Source organism: Scophthalmus maximus, chromosome 13 (genome assembly GCF_022379125.1).
Source record: "Scophthalmus maximus strain ysfricsl-2021 chromosome 13, ASM2237912v1, whole genome shotgun sequence".
Classification (NCBI taxonomy): domain Eukaryota; kingdom Metazoa; phylum Chordata; class Actinopteri; order Pleuronectiformes; family Scophthalmidae; genus Scophthalmus; species Scophthalmus maximus.
Genome location: NC_061527.1, coordinates 838,814 through 858,059, shown reverse-complemented (window position 1 = coordinate 858,059; position 19,246 = coordinate 838,814). Strand labels below are relative to the sequence as shown.

The following is a 19,246-nucleotide window of genomic DNA, read 5'->3' as shown; positions in this document are numbered from 1 at the left end:
TTTTCAGTCATAGTTATTGAACACACCGCTGCTCGGGACCGGTAAAAAGAAATACGTCAGTTAATGAGAGAAAAATTCAAAAGCACAAGTAGTGTTTTTTTTGTATGTATGTCTGCTTACTCGTGTGTATGTGTGTGTGTGTGTGTGTGTGTGTGTGTGTGTGTGTGTGTGCGTTTCTGTGTAATTATTAAAGTTTAGTACTATTGTAAAATAAAAAATAAAAAAATGAAATCAAAACATTCCATTATGATGCAATCATCAATGGATCAAAGGCACACACACACACACACACACACACACACACACACCCCTGCGATCTGTGATCTCATCGTACTTGACAGGAAGTGAATCCTCTCAGAATCCCAATTTAAAATATAGCAGACGGAGGCCTGACACTGAGTTGTAAAAAAACAAAACCGAACTGAGAACAGCAGACGGAAAGACAAGAACAATTTCTTGAGGAACTTTTTGCAGACACGTATGGCGTGCTCGATAAAACTGGGGACCTCCCCCATCTGCTCCAAAAGAAGAAAACCTATGGAGTCGCGGATCAGCTGCAGCTGAAGGTGATCGAGGGATTTTAATTTTTAAGATTCCGATTTCGGAAAGTCTGCAGTGCTAAAAACGTTTGAACACAAGCAGGAACGTGTTGATGTTTGAATGATGTTTCCAGGTGTAAGAAAGGGGAAGGAGAGGAGGGCCAAAAAACTGGAGCCAATCCCAGCCGACATTGGGCGAGAGGCGGGGTTCACCCTGGACAGGTCCCGGCCTATCGCAGGGCCACATACAGAGACGGACAACCATCCTGCATGTGTTTGGACTGTGGGAGGAAGCCGGAGAACCTGGAGAGAACCCAGAGATCTCCGTTAAAGCAGCACAAGCTGGTGGACCCCACCAAGAAGCTCCAGGAGAACACCTGCTCTCGTCACGATGAGGTGATGAAGATGTTCTGCCGCACTGGCATCATATTGCACATTGATCAGCTGTCGATCAAACCCTGTGGACGGTACTTTGACGTCTCCTCAGTTGTTGTTCTGTTGTGTTTGAGTTTGTCGAGGTTTCATACAAATCTGAATGTGACTCAAGGTTCTTAAGCTTCTACGATCTCACTGCATTTATTGTTTGATTTTTTCTATTCTGTTTTATTCCATTCATCTCTTTTATTTTATAATTAAGCATAGCCATGTGTTTTTATACTGCCTCCTGTCTTTCTGTGGTCTAATGTAAATTACTTTGATTTGCCGTGTCGTTGAGCGGTGATAGAAAAAAAATCAGTCGTGAATCAATATATCCGGCTTACGTCATTTGTTAAACATGCTCTGCTTTTATTTTGAAGGCTAAAAGGCAGGTCATCATGTAAGTGACTAACATATGAATCAGTTACATCTGATGTCACATGATGGTGAAACACTGAAACATGCTGATGGAGCCACTGACGCTGTTGTAGTCCATCTTCTGAAATTTGTAGTTTCACCACGACAGACGCATCAATTACATCCGCCGTCGCTTAATGACGTAGTTTAGTGTCAGTGGAGTCGGATTCTCTTTTCATTGGTCCAATGAATCCTCCTTAAAAAAACGACAGGAAGAACGATCTGAATCAATCCCTTGTGTTCAATAAGTTAAAGGTTCGAGGTTGTGGCTGGACTCTAATGGGTGAATTCAGAGGCGGAGTCAGGAATGAGTTTAAACACTTATTAAAACAACAAGACAGAATTAATTGATAAAAAAAAATGAGCAACAGGCTGAATCCTGGATTCCAGACACGGCGTCCGAGTGAACAGTATGATATCAACGTTGTTTTAAGAAAAACGTGTTTTATTCACAATGTCATCGAGAACAACTACACTACCCACAATCCCAAAGGTAACATCGACGTCTCTGATTGGTTGGAAGTCGTTGGACAGGCATTCGCCATGGTTTATGGGATGAGTAGTTCCTTCACTCTTTAAAAATAATTTTGTACAAAAGTCTTGTTCCTTTTTTCAGTCGTTTCCGCATAAAACGTTTTGTGTTAAATATTCATGGATTTATGAAAACGAGTGAATCGGGAAATTCACTTCCGGAACTGGAGCCCGGTCCAGCGATCTGATTGGTCAATGGTTGGGTCTCGTGACTGGCTTCGATCTTCTTCCTGCTCCGGCACCGTTCAGCATAGGTTACCATGGTGATTCACCCCGGCAACAAGAGGACCAGCTTCATAGGACCGGACACCCGCAGCTAAACCCCGAGGTACCTCGATAACCGTCCACATCCCGCCTCGCGGTACCGAACCTCCGATGTGATGGACAGTTCACCGGCAGGAGACCGGCGCAGTGTGAAGAGGTAACGACCACCTGTTAGCTGCCAGCTGTTAGCTGCTAGCTGCTAGCTGCTAGCGCTACATCCACCTCCACTCGTAGCATGACGACAGACCATGTACATGATCGACTGGACGATGCTAACAGACCACTGAGCCCAGTCTCAGACCGAAACATGATTATACATTTATAAAAAATGTAATAATAATAATGTACAGTAGCTAACAGCAGCTACAGTTAGCCTAAGCTACATGCCAACGCTGTAGCTGTTTATCTGTGTGTGTGTGTGTGTGTGTGTGTGTGTGAACAAAGATCACTAAGTCGAGATGATTCGGTTTGAAGAACTTCTTAACCATTGACAACATCAAACAGTCAATTAATGATCTAAACTTCTGCAAAAAATAATGTTCTAGTATTTGATTAAAAAAATTACAAATAAATAGCCTTGCTAGTGACTAATGTTTGGCTCGTGTTTTCCTTAGTTTCTGAGATATATGGAAGTTGTGTGTGTGTGTGTGTGTGTGTGCGTGCGTGCGTGTGTGTGTGCGCGCGTGTGTGTGCGTGCGTGTGTGTGTGTGTGTGCGTGTAACAGTGTGGCACAGAGACACAAGGACGCACATGTTCAAGCAAGCAAACACCCTCACATGAAACACACATGAAACACCAACCCCCAAAAATAAAGTAAATAAATACAAATTAGAATAAATAATAATATTTATTTCATATTTGATGAATAAAAACTTAAGTGCAAAGAATGTACTAGAACCTGAAGATTATATATATGAAAATGTAAAATATTGGATGTGGTTCAGCATGAAATATTAATAATTTTGCACTTTGTCATGTTGACACGTTTTGTTATACTGTCAGAAATATCAGTGTTCCCTCCCCTTCAGACCCAAAGTACACCAACGTGTGGCAAACTGGGAAAACTGTTGCACTTCTTTTATTTGTGTTTCCTCAGGAGAGTGAAGGGCTGCACCGTGGACGTCCACCCGATGGAGAGAGCCCTCGTGGTCCAGTACGAGGTGGAGGCAACGATCCTGAGCGAGCAGGGGGATCCCATGATCGGAGAACGCAAAGAGTGTCGGAAAATGTGAGCAGAATCATTGGAACGATAAGTATTGACCTGTAACGTTGGATTATCTATTAAATCCAAACTGTGATCGTTTTGACAACCAAAATCCCGGATTATATCTTTTCCTGAATCCTGGTTTTGGTGTCGGTCCCTTAGCATTCGCCTGAAAAGCCTGGACGCCGACACGGACACGGCGTCTTTGGCGCAGAAGGTGGTCGAGGAGTGTCGGCTGCTTCACCCGTCCAAACTCCTCGAGGTGGAGCAGCTGCTCTTCTACCTGCAAAACCGCAAACAGTCAAATGGTACGTGCACTTAATGACTGTGGTCATAAACACTCACGTGTTCATACGTTGAGAGTGGAAGTTGCTTAATTGTCAGAGTTCCTACGCAGAATGGAAAAGTATGGAATTTGATGTTTGAAGTATGGAAAAAGGAAAAGACAGTATGGAAAAATATTTGTGTTTCCAGACTGAAGTCTACACAGACGTGAATCCGTATCAATCGTTCTAGTGAATCGATTAAAATTATTTATTTACATAATAATATTTACATAAATAATAATATGTAAAATAACTTATATAATATCAATGATATAGTGGAGACCAATTTTATCGCCTAACTGATATGAGCCTTTAAATGTGCATTTATGTTAACATTTTATGTCAAATTAAATGAAAATAAATATGATAATTTCTACATATTTGGTTGTATTTGTGTTTTCTTTTTATTTATAGTTATTTATGATAAAGTTTATGGTTTGACTAAAATATCAAGGCTAAATTACATTTCTTTGTCATAAGGGTTTGATTACGACATTTTAGGAATCATTGACAGATTAAAAAATAAAATAAAATCCTCTGATGTATCGGTATCGGGAATCTTGGACTCCCAGATATCGATATCGGCCCCTGATAAACCCATATCAGTTGGGCTGTAATATACAGTAATATTTACTAAATAAACGTCTGACCATTTGTACTTGGATGTGAAATATGGTCTTAAAAATCTGCAGAGGAGAAGGAGATTTGAGTCTGGAAAAATGTCTGAAGAATCTTGAAATGGAAAATGTGTCAGAGATATGCGATAGCGTTTTGTGATGCTGAACGTTTGTGATCCTTTCACAGAAAACCAGGAGAAGAAACGCGTCTCGCCTCAAGACTTTGCACCGTACGCAGGAGTTGAGGTCGGTAACTGGAAATACAAAATGCACAATACAAAATAGAAACGCTCACATGTCTGTGAGAATTCCGTGTGTTCAGTGTGGTTTTGTCGTGTCGCCGTGCAGCTGGGGGACGAGGAGGCGAACATCAACAGCATCGACGAGTACGTGGAGCTGCTGTACGAGGACGTCCAGGAGAAGATCAGAGGAGCCACGCTCCTCTTCCGGCTGGCCCGTAACCCGGACAACCTGGAGGAGCTCATCCAGAACGGTGCCTCTCCACTTTTATCAGAAATAACATGACTTCATGCTCCTTATTAAAGGGCTGGTTCACCCAAAATACATCTTCTCCCTCACCTATAATAATATCTCAGTGCAGATAGTTATGGGGTACGGTCGAATTTGTCAAATTTTGCTTTGGAAGTTTCCTAAATCAGGAAATGACTGCAAGTATTTCCTCAGCACCATGATAAGATCTGTTCAGATTATTTAAATGTTTAGGAAAGGTGCTTTAATGCTTTCTTTCTTTTCCTTTCTTTTTAATGGAGATTTCTCTATAAAGCTCCATTAAAAGGCCTTTGGACCTTTTCCTGGTCAAACTACTAGTTTCAAAGTTGAGAACGAACTCTGTTGCCTTTCTGTGATTTCCCAGCGGCCCACAATTTATCAGTGACTTCTGAGAGTTCAACCCTCCAGTGTAGCAACCGTCCTCTCTCTACTGGAAAAGAAAACACCGCTCGGCTCCGGCTCTGCTCCCTTCCGTGACAACCGGCCTGTTTCTCCAACAACAGCGCGGCGCCGTCGTCCCTCCGCGGCCTTCGTGAGATGGCACCGCTTCATTTGTATCTGTCACAAGGCATCGTCCGCTCGGCTCGCTCTTGTCGCGCCGCATCAGCCGTTCCGGCGTTGATAAGAGGCTGAGTGTTCGTGCGAACTGAGAGGCCCCGGGGTCGGCGCGGAAAGAGGAGACGAACCCTGGGACGCACGTCCTGATGCTGAGGAGCACCCATAGCTCAGAATCCCTTGCCGACCTCATCGCATTCCCCCACGCTTCTTTCAATTAACATCCAGCTGCGCCGGTCTGCGCTCGGTCCGACTCCAGCCCTTTGTTTCTGCCTCACGTCCGCTGTGTGTGTGTGTCTGAGTTGATTCGTGTGTTTGTGGTTTAGAAACGGCCCTCGGCGCCCTGGCCCGGGTCCTGAGGGAGGACTGGAAGCGGAGTGTGGACCTGGCAATGACCATCATCCACGTCTTCTTCTGCTTCTCCAGGTAAACGTAGTCAACACACAGGTCAAACGTACGCAAGAGGTTCTGTCTCTTCCTTCATATGATTTTAAATCATTCCTATATGGTTATCATCTTCGTGGAAGGTTGGACTTTATTCGTTTCATGAACCTAATAATCAGGCACCTGAGTTTAAGGGTGTTTTCACACCTGAAAGTCTGGACAGAGATCCCAACCAACGATTGTGTTTCTGTTACATTGTTCACATTTGATCCAGTTAGTTTTAGTTTCACGTTGCCATGTTGCGAGGCACTAAAGAACTTCACATGACAAACTACGTCCTGTCGTCAGCACCTACGTGGGCTGTGTTTCCCTGATACTTGACTCTGAGGGGCTTGTAGACGTGCGTGAATCTGAAACATAAAAAATAACTATTTTTTGCATTTTTATGCCCTTTTTTCAAGTTGAAAGAGATCAAATAAAATCCAGAATCAGACCCTTTTTCCGGATCCATCCTGCAACTTATTGAATTTTTTAGAAGTTTTGTGGAATTAATCCTGCTGACAAACAAACAAACAAACAAACTGACAGGGGTGAAAAAATTAAAGAACATAATAATTAATAGTTATTAATGAACATGTTGTTCTTGTCAGTGTTAAAGATTGTTGATGTGTTGAGTTTTGTCTCTATAACACAAACACTTTCTTTAATTTAAATAGATTTTTTAAAAACTAACTTTGTAAAAGTTATTTCATACAAACGTACAAAGGAACTATAAGTATTTATTTCCATATGCCAGGCTGATGATTTAAGACATAAGACATAAGACGCTTTATTGACATTTAGAGTGTTGCACATCTTGTATATATCAATATCTATTTTATGCATATATTTTTCTTCTAGTTTTATATATACTCGTGATTTCTCTTCCTTGTCTTGTCTTGTTTTTATATTGCTGGTGTCTCGGAGTGCTACCGATGATGTCATAAAAATGGAGAAAAAACATTTCCCCATGTGCCTTGAATATGATAATTTACAGAAATACGCAGCATCCAATTAAAATTAAACCTTTAAAAAAACAAATATCCGAGTGGCTCCTCACTGCTCTGCCACAGTTACAGTAGTCCTCCTCCTGCGCCTCTGGCAGCGTTACAGTACCTGAAGTCTCACTCTTCCACCCGGGGGTTTCGGAAACACTAAAATTAGCCCCTCGCTAGAATAAAACATAAACGTCTGTCAGAGCTGATTCAGGCCGCAGGAGGGATTGAGGGACGCGCACGTCTGAAAACCGCTCGTCGCTCTTGGCTCGTCTCCATCTCTGCGTTACGCTGTTGGATTGTGAAGCGGTTTTCGAGTTTGGCCTGATTACGAGTCGGACCAGGACACGCTGTTTGACTTGAACGTGTTTTGACTTCTGACAGTTTACTCTGCGAACAGTTTCGGGGAGGGGGGGTTGTTTTAATGTCAGCTCCGAGCTGAAATCCCAAATAATGATTTCAGTTTTAAAAAATCCACTTCAGGATGAATGGAAGTCTTTTTCTCCCTCCTAATTTTTCCTCCTCCAGCTTCTCGCTGTTCCGCGACCTGGTCACACATTTCAAGATCGGGGCGCTGTGCATGAACATCATGGAGCACGAGCTGAAGAGGTACGACCTCTGGCAGGAGGAGCTGCAGAAGAAGAAGAAGGCTTATATCCTTTCAGGAAACATCCCACAGGAGAATTTCTGTGTTTTTTAGGTATCTTATGTTTGTAAATGTGAATCTCAGGGTTCCTGCGCAGAATGGAATCTGATTTTAGTAATTTCCAGTTTTGGAAAAAAGAAAAGACAGTATGGGAAAAATATTTGTGTTTCCATACTGAATCCAAATCCAAAGATTTGAGAATATTAACGACATCTAGTGAATCCTTTTTTCCACAGTCAGTGATAAATGTTGCCATAGCAACACTATGGTATCTACAAAGCCGTAGTTCACATATGACAATGACCGGCGGAAAGATAAAGTAGTTCCTATCAACTGGCCGTTATTTAGATGATCCTGGTAATAAGTTAGTTACTTTGTTCTGTTGTTTCCTCTGTTGGTGATAAAAATACACATTTACCCTGAAATTACTGAGTTTAAATATTAATCTGTTAATATGAGGATCAGTAGTAGAACAGGTGACGTCTGGGAATTGGAAGTATCAATATTTCAACATCAATCTGCACAAACTGTGCGACATCGCAGCAGACGCAGTCAGAATGTGACACATTAACAGTTGGATTTTTTAAATGATTTTTTTTGCATAATAACATTTACTTATGTAATAATATTCTATATAATCTCTTATAATATTAATTTATATAATAATAGTTACTTAATTAACAACTAGCTATTTGTAATCGGACTTCAAATATGGTCTGAAAAATCTACCGAGTAGTCTGGAAATTAGAGTCTGGACAAAGTCTGGAATTATGAAAATTAAAAATGTGTCGGAGCCCTGGAGTGCAGAGAGTCAGATGAGCAGTAAAACCCCCCGTGGGTCATTTCCTTGACTTGACTTCACGTGAAGAATCCCCCGACAGCCAGAATCTGAGGAAGGAGCACGAGAAGTCGTGGAGGAAGTACCAGAGCCTCCGGACCAAACAGGAGCAGCTTCTCAGAGGTTCTGTAACGTTATTCTACATCTCCTCACGTTCACCTCATTGGATCAATGTCTTTGTTACTGGACAAATCCTGCAAATCAAAGAGCAGATCAATTTGATTGATTTAACCATCACCAAAGGGCCGGTGTGAAGGATTGAAGGATGAAGGATTTAGTGGCATCTGGTGGTGAAGGTGCAGAATGCGACTTCCAAAAACTGAAGCCGAATCACCTGGATTGACCCCTGGTGTCTGGCTGCAGTATAGGTCATAAGCCCCGCCCTCCTCCATGTTAGCAGATGCGACATGAACTAAATAAAAAAATAAAAAAATCTAATCAGTTTGGATCTCATTGGTTATTAGAGTTACTAGCTTAATTTGGGTTCAATGAGAGGAATTGGAAACATGTCGTCCATCTTTATATACAGTCTGTCGGTTTGTCCGTTCTGGGCTACAGTACCAATGTAACAAAATATACACAAGGATTCATAGTTCCATCGATGAAAACATAATAATGAATATGATATTACATGTCTGCCTGTATGGATCCTCCTGAATCCTTCACACTGGACCTTTTAAATATCTGCAAGTGTCCCAAAGCAGTTTTTAAAATTATTTTGCATTTTATGCAATTTCTTCAATGTACCCAGAGATTCTGTCTTAAAGGGACAGATGCTACTGTAAGAATATGATTATGGCTCCTATTACTGTCATGAGACGTAATACAGCGAGTGAACAGGTCCGAAGTCTGTTTGGATGGTAACATGGTTTCTTGCATAAACAGCATTTTAACTTTTTTTCTATACTGGGTCAACATGAATTCTTTTTAAAGGCTGTTTCCTCTCGTCTTAATTGAAGTTGTCGTGCTCTCAGACGACTGTTGAACAAGGTGCTGTGAGCAAACACTGGTTTACTGAGCGCGACTCCAGGTCCGTTTGTTTAACCTCTTCAGCGCCGCCAACGGCCCCGTCTGACAAACTCCATCCAAATGTTTCCAGAGTCGTCAGACAAGTTTGGAGTGTGAACATGAGACGTCTAGAATAATTAATATAATAATAATAATAATAATAATAGCGCCTCTTTCTGAAGAGGAATAAAGTCAGTTAAGATTTATTCATGGCACTTATTCAAGCTCCAGTTGAGGCCGAGTTCTCGGGCCACAAACCAGCTAAGAGGTCGCGACAGGATTGGTTGTACACTCTTCCTCTTCTTCTTCGTGGTTTTTAATGGCGACCAGCGTAACAGGAGCATTATCTGCACCTTCTGCTGTGGAGTTTTTTGGAAAAGTGAAAGAAGAGTGGAAGATGTAGTTACTTTTTTTTGTGTGTGTAGTGCTTCTTTGTTTTTAAAACTAATATATTGTTCGTTTTGATAAGTTCTAAAGTGTTAAATCAAAGAAAATATGTGAGATGTTACGTCGTTGCCGACATCTTTTGAATACCAGGAGACGTGACAACACATCTCATTCTTATCTGGTTCTTGGTGCCGTGTTCTCGAAATAAGGGTCCAAACAAGTGCGAAAACACAACGCTGAGCGACTAAATGACTCGTCTCTGCCCTCGTAGTGTCTCTGTGTCTGCTGCTCAACCTGGCTGAAGACTCCCGCACCGAGCAGAAGATGAGGAACAAGCACATCGTCCACATGCTGGTGAAGATGCTGGAGCGGGAGGACGAGGAGCTGCTGCTGGTGGTGGTCTCCTTCCTCAAGAAACTCTCCATCTACCTGGAGAACAAGGACGACATGGTGAGAGACAGGCCGACGACATCCTGTTTAAATTCTGCAGCCGTTAATCAGAGTTAATCATATTTACGTTGTGTGTCTGCAACACGCAAGTGAAGCCTCACGAGCGGTGGAGCGGTGCCGCATGTCAGGAAGTGAAGTCACGTCAGCTTATTCTGAACAAACTACAACAACAACAATGGAGGGAGGTTTTTAAAAGAAAGAGAATCAGGGCTCGTGGCTGTTTAAAAAAAAACTTGCTAGCCCCTGGCCAAGTTTCTTTATAAAGCACATTTAAAACAACCAGAGTTTAACAAAGTGCTGCACAATAAAAACATGGAGAGAATGTATAAGTATAAAAAAATAAAAAATGTAATATCCATTACTCATACCTTTGCCCAACAGTCCCCTTATGAAAAAACATTAATATAATCAGTCCTCTAAATATTTTAAAATCAATGAATGATTCCCTGGAAAACCAGGGGAAATATAAAAAACTATTCTTGCAACGTTAATGAAACTGATGGAAAATTTTGAACGGATTCTTTCTTGACCAATGTCCGGAAATGTGTTCTGCAAAATTCATGAACCGACCTGCGCACGGGGCGAGAAAAAATCCTCCTCGGGTCATCAGTAAAAATATGTCACAATGGTCCACAGAAGACTAATGTCCACGATCACGTTTGATTATCACACACGGGTGGAACGTTGGTGTCTACATAGTTTTGGCCATGTAGGATCTCTCACTGTTATTATTATTTTATTTTTTGGGGTTCATGCACGAAAATAACATTTTGTTTGTTTTGAATTCAGATTTGTAAACTCCTCGTCTAATTCGGTGTAATAAAAAAACAAAAAACATTATGGATTTATTTTGGAAGGTAGAAAAATTAATCCCACTATAGAAATAAAAATTTTAAAAAGCTTGTAGATTTACACTGTTGATTTAAATAAATGCCCTGCATCAAATATAATATTTATATATAAAATAATATATAAATAATAAGAAACCATAATTCGCAGACTTTTCGTGAAACAACGAGTTTTTGACATTTAAGTGTCGTTGAGAAAAACAGCTGCTCCTCTGTTGAAAGCCTGTTAGTCAAATTTTCAATTAAAAAAATTATATATACTGTGTATATATATATATATATATATATATATATATATATATATATATATATATATATATATTTAGCGGCTCCACTTTTCGGCCACGTGTCCCACGGCGCTCCGACTTTTTCGGCCTAATCCCGCTCCCACCTGGTTCCACTCTGGCTCAGTTTGTGGGACCTGATCAAAGCCAGACCAGCATTATAGGAACTGGTTTTATCTGCTTGTTTCCCCTTTTCACTGGATCTTTGATTCAGATTAAAAAACCCTTCAGGGGGTTTCAGAGCTTCAGACCCGCTCTGACACGAGTCCGGTGGGGAAACGCTGCTTTCAACACTTTGACCCAGTCGAGAGAGAATATCAGGTAACACGGGAACCTTTAATGAGAACCTGGATTTCCTTTCCTTTTTTTTTTTAATTGATCAGAAATAGACAGATCGCGTATTGATACAGTTTGTCACTGACTTTTATGCACGTGGAGACTTTTGTCCTGATCAGACGAGACTCTGCTGCGAACTGAAGGGACATGTCGGTGGTAATCGACGCAGACTGCAGTTGATTACGCTGCTCGAGGTCTGTGATGGAGCGACTGGAGCTGGTTTCACACACAGTAGCAGTTCCAGTGCATTTTTAACTTGGGGAGGGGGGGGGTGCGTCACCGCCACGTCTAACTGCAGGGGGGGAGCAGGCGTGTTACCCAGCAGCACCGGGACCGACTGACGGACACACGGACTGACACTGATGTGGAGTCTTGACGCTTCCTCTCTCAGGTCTAGTTGTGTTTGGTGTCATCAGCTCAACACCTCCACCTGCCTGCAGGTCACATGAAGCTTCTCCACCACGCTGAAAATCTAAACTTCAGAAAACCACCAAAGCAGAAGTTTTTCTTAAAATGAAAACTTGAGAGAAAAATGGTCCTAGTAGGTCGAGACACAGACTCAGAACGTACGGGCAGAATGAAATGTCATTTCTCAGATATTAATCCTCATATGCAAGTCAAACGTCGTCACACCGAACATACAAACAAACAGACGAGGACCAGTTAAAGGAATAATTAATACTGAACACATTAAAAACAGTGTCACCACACGGTTACTGTCAATAAATATATAAATCCAATATATATTATATACATTGTAATAGTGGTTATTATTAGTATTATTGTAAAATTGTAATAGTAAAAATGGTTAAATATGGATTATGAAGTAAAAAAGGAAAATAAATAATTGTACTTTGACAGAATATTCCGGTATTTGGTTTTGACCGGATAATGAAATTAAATTGTCTATCTTATATATCAATTATTAAATATAAAAGTTTGTGAACTATAAAGCCTATTTAAACAAAAATATGATTAAATTAATAATAAATTAATAATTAAATGTATCATTAAACTGTCTTTTGGCAATTCAAGCATTCATTACAATTCATAAAAAAAACAACCTTCAGACTGAAAATGTTTGGAGACCCTAGAAATCAATGTGTTTTGTTTTTGTGTTAAAGCATAAAAATCAGTTTTGATAAGGAACAAATTGTAGATATATATAATATTATTACAGTATTACAGTGTGCCTGTTCTTAATATTGTTTCTACGTCTGTGAAGTCGTTCATACGTACCAGAGATGATCAAATCGCCATTTTCCGTTCCGAACTTTTCTGACTCTTTGTCGCTGCTGATGTTTTTCTCTCCTTAAGAATTCATTTCACTGTCACTTTCACAAAGATATACTTTTCTTTTTTTGGTCAACATTTTTTAATGTCTTTTGTTAGAGATGAGATTAAAGAGAGATCGATCACAAAAACAGAGTAACTTAAGAAAATATAATCAGGTTTTATCAGGATTTGATTTTTGTGATTTAGTGACAAATGTCACATCTGAGAACTGAAATATTCAGTTTCTGATTCAGTGTTCATGAAACTCTCTGCGTGTCACCCGCAGGCGGAGACGTTCGCCGTGGAGAAGCTCGCCCGGCTGATTCCCTGCGAGCACGAGGAGCTGCTGAGCGCTGCGTCGCGCCTCCTGCTCAACCTCTCCTTCGACGCGGTGCTGCGCGGACACATGGTGCGGGCCGGACTGGTCCCCAAGCTCTCCTCGCTGCTCGGTAAACCACCGACTGTGTGTGTGTGTGTGTGTGTGTGTGTGTTATCACTGAGGTGTGTGTGCAGGTGAAGCTCTAACAGAACGCTCAGACCTTAAGCAGCTGCCGCCCGGTGACCATTAGAAAAGCGACTTCCTGAAAGCTCCAGAGCTTCTGATTGCAGCGCCGTCCCGCCCGCGGGGGTCGTGTGACTCGCTCAGAAGCATCTCCGTGACGGGGGGCTTTTTGAAGCCTCTCGGGGAGGCTCGGGTAACGGCGCATAATTAATATAATATATTTGTTAGAATAACACAAGGCCAGCGCCTCTGCACAAATGTTGTTTTTGTAGGCGCGGGGGCCGGAGGAGGCGGAGGAGGGGGTCTGCAGAGATTTAGAGGAGTAGAGCGGGGTGGGGGTCGCTCGTTCAGGAAAGGCGAAGCACACACATAATATAAGTTAACGCTAAAATATCACGCCTGCTCCAGGTTCTGACACCGGGCCGCGCTCGGCCTGTGTTTGTGTGTTTGCTCGCGTGTGTGCGTAACTCGCTCTGCGCGCTGAGCTGAGGAGCCATTAATCATCGGCCCCCTCGCTGCCGAGCGTCGTCCTTTCAACTGACACACTCTGCAGCAGGACCCCGCTCTTATCTCAGGACAGAGACGACGGGGAGTCGGTCGGCCTCCCTCCGTCCAGCCCCGACCTCTGAGGCCACGACCCCCCGGTGATAAGATGAAAGTGGAGAAGAGGGGGATTCTTCACTCGTCATCGTCACCTCCTCCCGCTCTCGATCCGTCCCAGTGGCACCTGAACGCAGCGGAGAGGAGAAGATTCCTCTTTTATCAGCAGCATCTTCGTTTTAAAAAAAAACCTCTTTGAAACTTCTGTTAATTGTCAAGACATAAGACATCAGATGTGTTTGTCGTCGGGAGGTGGATTGATGAGCTGTTTCTCCTGAAAAGACATTTTTTGTTCACATGAAAAGTACAGTAACTTACTCACGTAAAAAAAAGTCATGTATATCACTTTCAAGCGTACACATGGACCAGCACATACACGTGATGTGTGTGTGTGTGTGTGTGCCTTAAATGCACACAATATTATTAAATTAATTCTGGTCGAGATTTAAATGATTTAAAAGTTTCACAAGGAAAATTAAAAGAACAATTTCTTTCTCTGATCACTTTAATGATCCTAACTAGAGCTGCAACAGTTAATTGGTTAGTAATCGACTACTAAATTAATCGCCAACTATTTTCATAACCGATTAATCGGTTCATGCCGTTTTTTGATTTCAGCTTCTTAAATATGAATATTTCCTGGTTTCTTTGCTCCTCTGTGACAGTAAACTGAATATCTTTGGTGTGTGGACAAAACGAAACATGTTGAGGGTTTGGGGAAACACGGTCAACATTTTTTCACCATTTTATAAACCAAACAACTAATCGATAGATTTATCAATAATGAAAATAATCTTTAGTCACAGCCCGACTCCTAACTCCTCCATTATAAATGAAACAATCCATTGATTATTAGTTAAGAAATATTGACCAGTAAAAACATTTTGAAAATTTATTGTTTAATTTATTTATTAAGCAGAAGTGAGGATTTGAGAAAATTCATTTTATGGATCTTCAAAAAAAAAAAGTCTATGTGTCATTTAATAATGACTCGGCCTTATTTCCATCCCTGCCACTCGCCTCCGCTTCCGGAACTGTTGACTGTTGTCACATTACAAAGACAAATTAGGAAAGTGAATGTCGGGGGGGGGGCGGGGCGTGTCTGTCCTGTGATGTGGCGTCTGATGTCTCCGCTTCGCTTGTTCATCCACAAAATGTAATAACACCGTCCCACAAATCGAACCCAGACGCCTACTCATGTGTGCGGGTGTAATTTTTACGAAGGTTTGGGCGGTTTTTTAAATCAGGCCAGGGTGTAATTGGAGTGTAGCTCTCCCACTAACTGCCCCTGAACAGTCTAGTTAATTCTTAACAGCACCCCCCCCCCACACCTTCTTTTTCTTTTTTCTCTGTGCTGCAACGACCCGACGAGGGTTTTGAACATTTAATGGTAACTCTCTCTTCGCCCGTAAAGGATCCTCCATGTTCCTATATCAGTGCGTGTGCGTGTGTGTGTGTGTGTGTGTGTGTGTGTGTGTGTGTGTGTGTGTGTGTGTGTGTGTGTGTGTGTGTGTGTGTGTGTGTGTGTGTGTGTGTGTGTGTGTGTGTGTGTGTGTGTGTGTGTGTGTGTGTGTGTGTGTGTGTGTGTGTGTGTGTGTGTGTGTGTGTGTGTGTGTGTGTGCGTGTGTGTGTTTAGTTTTCACATGCATGTTTAGGTCCTGGTTGAGGTAAAGGATTCCTTAATGAGAAGCACATGTTTGGGCCATCGCCGACTGCGCTGGAAGGACCCGAGCAGCAGCAGCAGCAGCAAAGCTTTGACTTATTAAAGGCAGTAAAATTGATGCTTCCTCCTGTTTTCCCAATTAAAGCAAGAAGCCGTCTCTCTCTCTCTCGCTCCCTCCTGTGATTCCAGAGGTTCACTGAGCACATCTGGATCCAATCGTCGCCGATAAGACTCCGCTCTGCACAGCCAGTGACCGAACACGGGCCTGGGACCGGGTTTAACGGGACCGGGGTCGGGGGCCATGACAGGACGGAGTCTGTCAGTGGGTTCTGGTCCAGCTTCTCTCTAAACACTTCTCTTAATGAAAAGTCCCCCGGGGTCAAACTCTGCTCTGAACTCTATTAATTCTACCTGGCTCCTCCTCCTCCAGGCCTCAGGGGTCAGGGGTCAGACTCATAAAGGTTCCTGACAGTCTAACACTCGAGCTCTTCTGTCTTCATCTGACGCCTGACGAGCTGCAGTCAAAGAGAATGTGCTCGTTTTTAAATTTAAATCTTAAAAGGTTCATTTGGCCCAGAGATTATAAAAAAATAGACGATGTATTAATTTACTTATCCATCTAGATAGTTACTCCTGGACAGAGTTCCAGTAAAGTTGGTGGAATGATGGAACATGAAGTGGATCTAACAGTAACTACTAAATTAATCGCCAACTGTTTTGATAAAAAAATGAATTGGTTCAAGTAGTTTTTATCAAAATCGAAAAGTCAAAATTCTCTGATTTCAGCTTCTTAAATGTGAATATGTTCTGGTTTATTATAGAGATGCAACTAACGATTATTTTCATTATCGATTAATCTGTTGATTATTTTCTCGATTAATCGATTAGTTGTTTGGTTCATAAAATGGTGAAAAATATCGATGGTGTTTCCCAAAGCCCCAACATGATGTTTTGTTTTGTCCTCACACCAAAGATATTCAGTTCTCTGTCACAGAGGAGCAAAGAAACCAGTTTTTATTTTCATAAAAACTACTTTGAACCAATTAATGGATTATCAAAACACTAATACGCTGTCGTATTTATCAGACATTACACAAACAGGAGGAAACAAATGCGGATGAATCCACAGTTGTATGTGGTGAGTGTTTGTGGCGTCAGGACGGTAAAAAAAACACAATTCTTTTGTGACGTTTTGCTGTGGAGGCAAAAAATCTGAAATGAAAACAACAAATAACCTGGTGAACTGTCTCTTTATGAAAAGTTTTTCCTTTCCTCAGTTCCACGTGTAATATTTTAAATATTGGGGATTTTTTTTAAGCCCGAGAGACACGACAGACGGAGAAAGTGCTGATTCTGCTCCTCGTGTCAGTCGACCTCCAACACTGTTTTTAAAAAAGGGCCATTAATATTTTCAAAAAACACTCTGCTCTCCCTGATGTGGTCGCAGGCGTCGTCACGGCACAACCGCTCATTCATGCCCCTGACGTTCCTCCTCCTGCTCTGTTTGTGTTGCAGCTGACGAGGGCCAGAGACGCCTCAGCGTGCGCATTCTGTACCACATCAGCATGGACGACGCGTTCAAGTCCAGGTTCGCTGACACCGACTGCATACCGCAGGTAAGACTGGATAATGTCCGCCGCCACGCAGGACCCGCGGTATGACACGTTAGCGTCGCCAGCTAACGCAGTTAAATGCACAAGAAACGGAGCAAGAGGGCGGGAAGCGGAACATGACGACAGCTCTGTTTGTTCTGCTTTAAATAATTTTTAAAGGATGCACCGACAGGAATATTGTTCGTCAAAACCGAAAATAATGAAACCCTTACTGTTTTTAATTTATTTTGCCAATTTTCATACCATACCAACATCAAACCAACGAAGCACAATATAACATTAAAGTCCCAGTGTGTAATTTTCTGGCGGCATCTGGCGGTAAAGTTACAAACTGCAACCAACTGAGCGACCGACAGGGGACACTTAATGGCGGCGCAACGCTGATTCCATTTCCGGTTTCCGGCAGCGTCTGAAAATTCAATGTAAACGCGACATATTCTGGAGCGTTTAGTTCAACATCCGTATTCAACACGACGTAGAAACATGGAGACTCACACGGAGGTCGGTCCACCTCATGTGACTATATTAACTCATATATGAACACAGAGTTATGGACAATATATTCAGTGTCTGTGAATAAGTTCTTTTAAATATTACACCCTGTAGCTTTAAAATACATAAATAAATCAATAAAAAGAACAAAATAAAATAAAATGCTTTCATGTGTGAATGTCGCCGGCAGATCAGAAGAACAGAAGAACAGAAGAACAACAGATTTGTTGTCTATACTGCCGACATGTTTGTTGCGCGCACCTCATTCAACGCTCGCAGCCTTTTTGATGGCGTCATAAAAAAAAATTCTGTAAAAAAATATTCTGCCTTTTATTCTGCCTGTGTCTTCTCTGCTCATTAGCCTCAAATCTACCTACAGGAAGTCGGGACATCGGCACGGGACAGAATATTCTTTGTCTTTGTCATGATCATTAAAAAAATCGAGAGCTGGCAGCTGAAGATAAAAAAACACTTTGAGCTGATTTCTTTAAACTTTCGATCAACGCCGTCTTGATGGCGTTGACCCGGTCACTCGCTCCTCTCATCATCGGCGATTAGCTAAATGTGCGTCGTGTTTGTTTGTTGAGATTGGGTGTAAATGCCGTCCAGATGTGGCCGGCAGAGTGAGTGGGCTGTTGGTTCAGGGGGTCGTGTCAGCAGCAGATCTGAACCCCTCCCCAAGGCAGAAAAGCCAGGATGTGACCTCTGACCCCTGCCCCCATGGCTCTCCCGTTCTCTAACATTGTGCGTCTTTCGCTCAGAGTGAAGCTTCGCTTGTTCTCTCCCTTTCCTTTTTTACATCAATCATCATTTTTCATCACAAAAACGTTGACATTTAAAAAGAGACTGTTGCTGCTAAGTGATTAATAACATGAGGAGTTTACATCCGTCAATTACAAACAAATTCATTATTTATTTAAACTGATTCTGAGCATTTTAGACTAAATCGGAAAAAAAAAAAGAATCACCCGTCTCTGCTACGATCTCACACAGTAACTGTCTTCAGACCAGAACGTAGAGGGAGAAACTTTACATGACATCTGAATGACAAATATTGATAATCCAAAGGTTTTGGGATGGATTCCTCACCTCAGGATTTCTACAATCCTGGTAACAGATTAGGATTATTTCCAAAAACTAACACGAGACGAAGGTGTCAATCGGGAGAGTTGGAGAGTGGACAGACAACAACCTGAAAACACTAGATCTCATATTTCATATCTCCACCAAGTCCAACCATCCCCATCAACTCAATCAGGCTTCATAGATGAAAACCAACAACACAATACAGATCCTGAAATTATAATCTCTCGTTATTCCACAATGTAAATAATAATCTGTCTGATTTGTTTTCATCCAGATCCACAAATTATTGTTAAAAGTTAAAATCCACTAGATTAAAAAATTCCTGGCTCCGCCCCTTTGTCCAGATCCTGACCAACATCTAATGGATCCTCTCTTTGCTCCATGTTCCATCTTTTCCACTTTTTACTATAAATGTGTTTG

The 19,246-nt window shown here is 41.8% G+C and overlaps 1 protein-coding gene across 6 annotated transcripts in view; it reads left to right on the top strand.

The window, feature by feature from the left end:
- The first annotated feature begins 2,108 nt into the window (after positions 1 to 2,108).
- LOC118317742 (kinesin-associated protein 3-like) overlaps positions 2,109 to 19,246 on the top strand; it is a 32,362-nt gene continuing 15,224 nt past the window's right edge. For 4 of the 6 annotated variants that reach the window (XR_007031987.1, XR_007031988.1, XR_007031986.1 and 1 more), the window contains exons 1-11: positions 2,109 to 2,325; positions 3,265 to 3,396; positions 3,535 to 3,680; positions 4,503 to 4,561; positions 4,664 to 4,808; positions 5,707 to 5,806; positions 7,327 to 7,451; positions 8,307 to 8,405; positions 9,949 to 10,127; positions 13,157 to 13,319; positions 17,151 to 17,251. Coding sequence is in view for 2 of the 6 variants with exons in the window: in XM_047336703.1 (XP_047192659.1) it covers positions 2,285 to 2,325; positions 3,265 to 3,396; positions 3,535 to 3,680; positions 4,503 to 4,561; positions 4,664 to 4,808; positions 5,707 to 5,806; positions 7,327 to 7,451; positions 8,307 to 8,405; positions 9,949 to 10,127; positions 13,157 to 13,319; positions 17,151 to 17,251 (1,290 nt within the window). In the remaining 4 variants the exon portion in view is untranslated. The remainder of the gene's footprint in view (positions 2,326 to 3,264; positions 3,397 to 3,534; positions 3,681 to 4,502; positions 4,562 to 4,663; positions 4,809 to 5,706; positions 5,807 to 7,326; positions 7,452 to 8,306; positions 8,406 to 9,948; positions 10,128 to 13,156; positions 13,320 to 17,150; positions 17,252 to 19,246) is intronic. The other 2 variants (XR_007031985.1, XM_035646686.2) reach the window with 1 other exon arrangement.